Source organism: Podarcis gaigeae (genome assembly GCF_964106915.1).
Source record: "Podarcis gaigeae genome assembly, chromosome: 8".
Classification (NCBI taxonomy): Eukaryota; Metazoa; Chordata; class Lepidosauria; order Squamata; family Lacertidae; genus Podarcis; species Podarcis gaigeae.
Window position 1 is genome coordinate 12,366,085 of NC_139684.1, and position 6,528 is coordinate 12,372,612.

Genomic DNA, 6,528 nt, shown 5'->3' on the forward strand with positions numbered 1-6,528 from the left:
GTACTGTTAAAACGGAAAGGGGTCAAACCATCGCAAGAGGTGTTGAAATTTTGGGAGGTTGGGTAATTACAACGGAATGGTCTCAGTGGTGGGGCACACATTTTTATTCCTATTTATTTATGATTAATACTATCGTTCTGCCCGGACACTGAGGTCCAGCGCCGAGGGCCTTCACGCGGTTCCCTCGCTGCGAGAAGCCAAGTTACAGGGAACCAGGCAGAGGGCCTTCTCAGTAGTGGAGCCCACCCTGTGGAACGCCCTCCCTTCAGATGTCAAAGAGAACAACAACTACCAGACTTTTAGAAGACATCTGAAGGCAGCCCTGTTTAGGGAAGCTTTTAATGTTTGATGCATTAGTGTATTTTAATATTTTGTTGGAAGCCACCCAGAGTGGCTGGGGAGGCCCAGCCAGATGGACGGGGTATAAATAATAAATTATTATTTATTATTATAATCATTTGTTAAAATAAAATAATAACAAGAAGAGGGGAAAGCACTGGGGAGCAAGCCTCTCCTATGGGGTGCTCAGATGAGTGAGGAGTTGCCATCAGACACCGAAAACAAGGCCAGCCCAGCCCAGCCATAGAGGCACCTGCTTAGGTGTGTCAGCCTCACTTTCAGACTGGCCAACCTTGCAGGGTGGTTGTGAGGATAAAATATGTGTGGAGGGGAGGGAACGATGCTTTTGATTTATTGACTGGAAATTAGATATCCAGTTAGACCTTTTAAATATTCAATATCAGGGGTAAAAATCTGTTTTTTGTTTTCCTCGGGAGAAAGTTGATTTCTCCTTGGGGTGAAGGAAGGTTGAATTTTCCTCATCACAAATCTGCCGTTCTCCTCACTCAAGGCCTCCCCCTCTCTCCCAATTTAGGCCTACGCTGCTACGCCAAATTTCACCGCAACCGCAGGGTGACCCGGCGAAAAGGCCGCTGCGTGGAGCCGGAGTCCGCTGATGGAGATCAAGGATCCTTTATTAATGTCTAGAAGGGTACCAGGGTGCTTTCTCCGGGCCTGGAAGCAGGAGGAATTAATTTATAACTAGTGTCACCCGGGAGGGACACGGACCAAATGGCTCAGACGCTGTAGGCTAAGCTGGGATTGAGACAAGTGCATAACAGGGGAAGATTTTCAAAATTCAGTTGCAGGGGGCCGGGACACACGGCCCTTCCAACTCTTCGATTTTATGCTGCTATGAAATCTGGAGGCACAATTTTACATCTCCCCCAAGGATTTAGCAGATTTGGTCTGCTAAAATTAGGAATTAAACACTCTCAAGAGCATAGCTGTCAACTTACAGATTTGAAAATAAGGGACCAGCAGCCTCGAAAATAAGGGATCAGCGGCCAAAATAAGGGATTTTAGTCAACCAGCTGAAATACGAAGTTAAAAGGGACCAGATAATTTTGGAGAGCAGCGCCGGTTTTTAGCCCTTCGTTTCCAGAGGTTGCTGCTCAAGGCACCAGCTGATGAAACACTGCAATTAAATAACTACAAGCAGCAACCACTTTTCACGCAAAATGAAGTCCAAGCTATGAAGATGCTGCTGCAGTTCTGTATCTTTTCTCTCATGCTCCATCTGCAGCTCTCAGTTCCATCAGGCAGGGCGGGAGGAAGGGGGGAATAGCACCCGAAGTAAACCCGCAGATCAGACTATCCATGCTAGTCTACCACTACAAATCTATGGAAGAAACGCTTGCAGTCATTCCTCCGCTTTCCCCTTCTATGGTTAGCCCTTGGAACACCTGCCCGCGCCTCCTCCTCCTCCTCCTCCTCCTCTCTCTCAACTGCTTTCTCTCTGGTTGCCCTCGCTCTCCTCTCCAGGCTCCTCAACAATTCATAGGCCGTACCAGGCTGCCCATCTCATCCGGGTCCTTTGGTGGCACAGCCGCAGCACAGCCTAGCGGGAGCAGGGAGGCCGGCAGGGAGGGAGAGGAGCTGCTTCCTTTGAAACCCGGGAAATTTAAGGCACATCATCAGTAAGGGACAGCAGTGGGACACGGCACTGGGATAAGGGAGTTTCCTGCCAAATAAGGGACGGTTGACAGTTATGCCCAAGAGGAGCTTGCTGGAGTATGCCTGTTGCTGCTCTTTCTGAGTCGCTGTTCCTGGAGGAGAGTCCCCTCTTTATTGGAGGCAGACTCCTCTGGGAGTGTCTGTATCGGGAGCGATTGAATACTATAAGCACACACACCTACACACTCAGTGAGCCATGGGGCAGAACGATAAACTTTTGTTGGAAGCTAGAGCAAGGAATCAGCAAGAGTTGCACCCGTGTCACGTCAACTGGGAAGTCTGGAGTGAGGAATAAATCCTGCAGCCTGAGCTATCTGCTGTAGGTCTGCTGCACTGAGACTTTGGCTTGTATACAGTTGGGCATACCGATTGGGGTGTATGTACCAAAACAAAGAGACACCTCATATACATGTGCAGGGACCCAATCCAAGCCAGGCACTGTTATAACTGCACCAATCTGTGCAAAGGACCCCAAATCCAGAAGGAAACAGACATCACTCAAACGATGCACCACGAGAATCTGAATTTCACACCCCGTGCGTTTGATCAAGCCAATTCCTAGTACATTTGCTTATTATCCATTCATTTGCACACATCAATTTGCTTCTGCTTCCTATCAGTTGGGAGGAGGTCTGCAAAGTCCTGCCCTATCTCTTCACCCAGATCTTCCCGTTCATTGCCAGGCTTACCTCCATCAGGTCTAGAAACTTGAATCCCAGCAGCCACGACATGGCTTACGATCACCTGGTTCCTAACTTCCTCCCTCCTTCTCATCCAGGACATTGTCTCTTTTTTTAAATCAATGCAGCATTCCCTGCCGGCTTTCAGCGTCTAATTCATTTGGTTAGCACCCTCGAATCTCAGTTATTTATCATTATTTTAGGAGGAGTTTGGGGGGGTCCTTTGGTGGGGGAAGGGGGGGATATTTGCCTCGTGAAGAGTATAAGAACGTTTCTGGTTGCAGGAAGTGGATCGCCTCCTGTTACCCCTTTAGTCAATGCCGTGATGTGCTTGCATGTTCCTATTTTGATGAGATGTAAATAAAGAGATAGTTATCCTTCACACAACCGCATCCGGGCTCCTTTTTCTTTGAACAATCAGATGAGCTTGCTTCAAGCACACTCACACCCCCTAAGATCTGGGCTGTTTCACATGTGCCCTCCTGCCACCCTCTCCCACCCAGCCAAAGTGGCCTCGCACTTTGCTTTCAGAACCTGCGCTGCCCTTCAACATTCTGTGACCAGTCATTTCTCCCTTCCTCTGCCAGCAGAGCATCTGAAATATACTCGGAGTCGAGAGTGGATTTCATGCTCTTTATTCAACTCATAGTGGTGAGGAGGAATGGAAGTTCCCCCAGAATGCCTGCTTTATATACATTATTTACACAATGGGCTCCACGTGATTGGCTAATTCCGGGATTATCCTGTAGGCCAATCAAGTTGTGGATTCACTTCCATCTGGAGCTGGATTGGGTGGCTCCTGCGGACCAATCATACTGCTGCATTGTTCTAGGACCAATCAGACTGCTGCATTCTGAATCCTATTGTTCTAGGACCAATCAGACTGCTGCATTTTGGATCCTATTCAACTCAGTACATAACAACATCCAAGATCATTGCATGCTGAGCCAAGAGATGGCCAGGGTTTTGTTTTGTGTTAAATCATCAGTCCATCTCGCTCAGTTCTGTCCGCACTGTCTAACAGTCTCTGGGTTTCAGAGGGTATCCTTACCCCAACTGAACTTTGCCCCTTCCCCAATAACTAAAGCAAGATTCTAGTCCTCGTGGCTTTGAAAGCATGGGACGATTTAAATAGGAACATAAGACGATGTCTTATGCAGAGTCAGGCCATTGCTGTAGCTGGTTTAGTATTGCGTACACAGATTGCTCTAGTTATCTCCTGCTTGGACTACTTCAATGCGCTCTACGGGGGGTACCTTTGAAGGGGACCCGGAAACTACAATTAATCCAGAATGCAGCAGCTAGACTGGTAACTGGGAGTGGCCGCCGGGACCACATAACACCAGTCCTGAAAGACATACATTGGCTCTCAGTACATTTCCGAGCACAATTCAAAGTACTGGTGTTGACCTTTAAAGTCCTAAACGGCCTCGGCCCAGTATCCCTGAAGGAGCGTCTCCACCCCATTGTTCTGCCCGGACATTGAGGTCCAGCTCTGAGGGCCTTCTGGCAGTTCCCTCCCTGCGAGAAGTGAGGTTACAGGGAACCAGGCAGAGCGCCTTCTTGGTGGTGGTGCCCTGTGGAACACCCTCCCATCAGATGTCAAGGAAATAAACAACTATCTGACTTTTAGAAGACATCTGAAGGCAGCCCTGTTTAGGGAAGTTTTTAATGTCAGATGTTTTATTGTATTTTTAATATTTTGTTGGAAGCCAAGCAGAGTGGCTGGGGAAACCCAGCCAAATGAGTGGGGTAGAAGTAATAAATGATGATGATGATGATGATGACGACTGGCAGGCAGGCAGGCAGGCAGCAAGGGCACTCCGGGATTTCAGGCAAGAGTCTCTCCCAGCCCTTCCTGGAAACTGAACTCAGGACCATCTTCATGAAAAACAGACACTCTACCGCTCAGATCAATACCTAGAAACGTAGGAAGCTGCTTTGTAACAGGAAAGACCACTGGACCCCCCTTAGCTCAGTAGAGCCTGCACTGACTGGCAGCAGCTCTCCAGGGTTCCAGGCAGGGGATACGGCGAGTCCTTGCTGGAGATACCGGGGAATGAAGCTGGGAGCCTGGGCGGGCAACAGAGATGTTCTGCCCTGGACCGGCGACATCTCCTTTCGCAAAGGACTCCTGGTGCAAACCCCCTTTTTGTATCTCTCTGCCCCTTATCTTTCCTGCAAGGGTTCTCGCTGTCCTGCTTTATCACTCCTGCAGAAGAAAACTGGGTGAGAAATCTCTGCAAGGCCACAAAGAAATGACACCCAGGGCACAAACAGATTAAAATCGCTACATTACTTTGGTTGGCATTGGAGGAGGAGGGGGGAATTTTGCTAGCCTAGGAAAGTGGGGTTTTGAGCGGGTGTTAGGATGGGCCGCAGCAGAGGTTCTCTGCACATGCTGTATTTCCCCCCATAAACCCCTTTGGAGGGACGCGGGTGGCGTGTGGGTTAAACCACAGAGCCTAGGGCTTGCTGATCACAAGGTCAGAGGTTTGAATCCCCGCGACAGGGTGAGCTCCCGTTGCTCGGTCCCTGCTCCTGCCAACCTAGCAGTTCGAAGCACGTCAGAGTGCAAGTAGATAAATATATACCGCTCCAGCGGGAAGGTAAACGGCGTTTCCATGTGCTGCTCTGGTTCGCCAGAAGCGGCTTAGTCATGCTGGCCACATGACCCGGAAGCTGTACGCCGGCTCCCTCGGCCAATAAAGCAAGAGGAGTGCCGCAACCCCTGAGTTGGTCACGACTGGACCTAATGGTTAAGGGTCCCCTTACCTTTACCTTAAACCTCTTTGGGTTTTAGTCCCTGGGGGAGGGGAGTTACTCTGCATGTGCTCAGTGGAACACAGACCTTAAAAGTCTTCTAATAGGCAAAAAAAGCCTGTTGTTCAAGGTGGGATGGCACTCTGCCCATGGTCAGAGACACCTCACAGCTGGAGGCACCAATAATTGTTGCATTCTTTTGGGCGGCAGAAGGCGACTACATCAATTAATTCCGTGGGTACATCACTCCACCTTCACAAAGGCAGGAAATAATTCAGGTTCAACAGTTTGGTTTTATAAACTGCGGTTTTTGTGTGTGTTCTTGGGGTTCCAGCCCTGAAATCCTAACTTGGAGAAAGTGGGAAACGCTCTCCGTACATGCTCAGAGAGGCCCCTTCGCATCCAGGACCGGATTTGAGTTTGAAGAGGCCCTAAGCTACTGAAGGTAATGGGGCCCTTTATAAGTAAGTAAAAAAAATAATATAATTATAATATTTATATATAGTATTATAGTAGCAAGTGGGGGTAACAGGGAACTGTACTAGTAAATAATAATATAGGCATGCTACATGTTGCCATGCAGAATGTAGGCATCCTATATATAGAAATGAGCAAACCAGTGATATTTTAGGGAGCAGGCTAGCAGACAGGGCCCATTACGTACATCATAGGAGCCTACACAAAACAAAACACTGTTGCTGTATGTAGGTTTTATTTTATTGGTTTTTTATCTTATATTTTGGAAATGTACATCCAGTTTTTTCTTCCTTTGTTTTTTTTGGGGGGCCCCCAAGACTAGCTATAGCTTGTTTAGCTTATACAGTGGTACCTCGGGTTACAGACGCTTCGGGTTACAGACTCCGCTAACCCTGAAATACAGTGGTACCTCAGGTTAAGAACCGCCGCTGCACAATTTCTGTTCTCATCCTGAAGCAAGGTTCTTAACCCAAGGTACTATTTCTGGGTTAGCAGAATTTGTAACCTGAAGTGTCTGTAACCTGAAGTGTCTGTAACCCAAGGTACCACTGTAGTACCTAGGGTTAAGAACTTTGCTTCAGGATGAGAACAG

General features: G+C 48.2%; 1 protein-coding gene across 4 annotated transcripts in view; it reads left to right on the plus strand.

Annotated features, from left to right (window-relative positions):
* DRAXIN (dorsal inhibitory axon guidance protein) overlaps nt 1-3,083 on the plus strand; it is a 43,090-nt gene extending 40,007 nt beyond the window's left edge. For all 4 annotated transcript variants that reach the window (XM_083750281.1, XM_083750283.1, XM_083750280.1 and 1 more), the window contains exon 6: nt 875-3,083. In XM_083750281.1, coding sequence (XP_083606407.1) covers nt 875-987 — 113 coding nt within the window. In that variant the 3' untranslated portion in view covers nt 988-3,083. The remainder of the gene's footprint in view (nt 1-874) is intronic.
* Nucleotides 3,084-6,528: the final 3,445 nt, after the last annotated feature.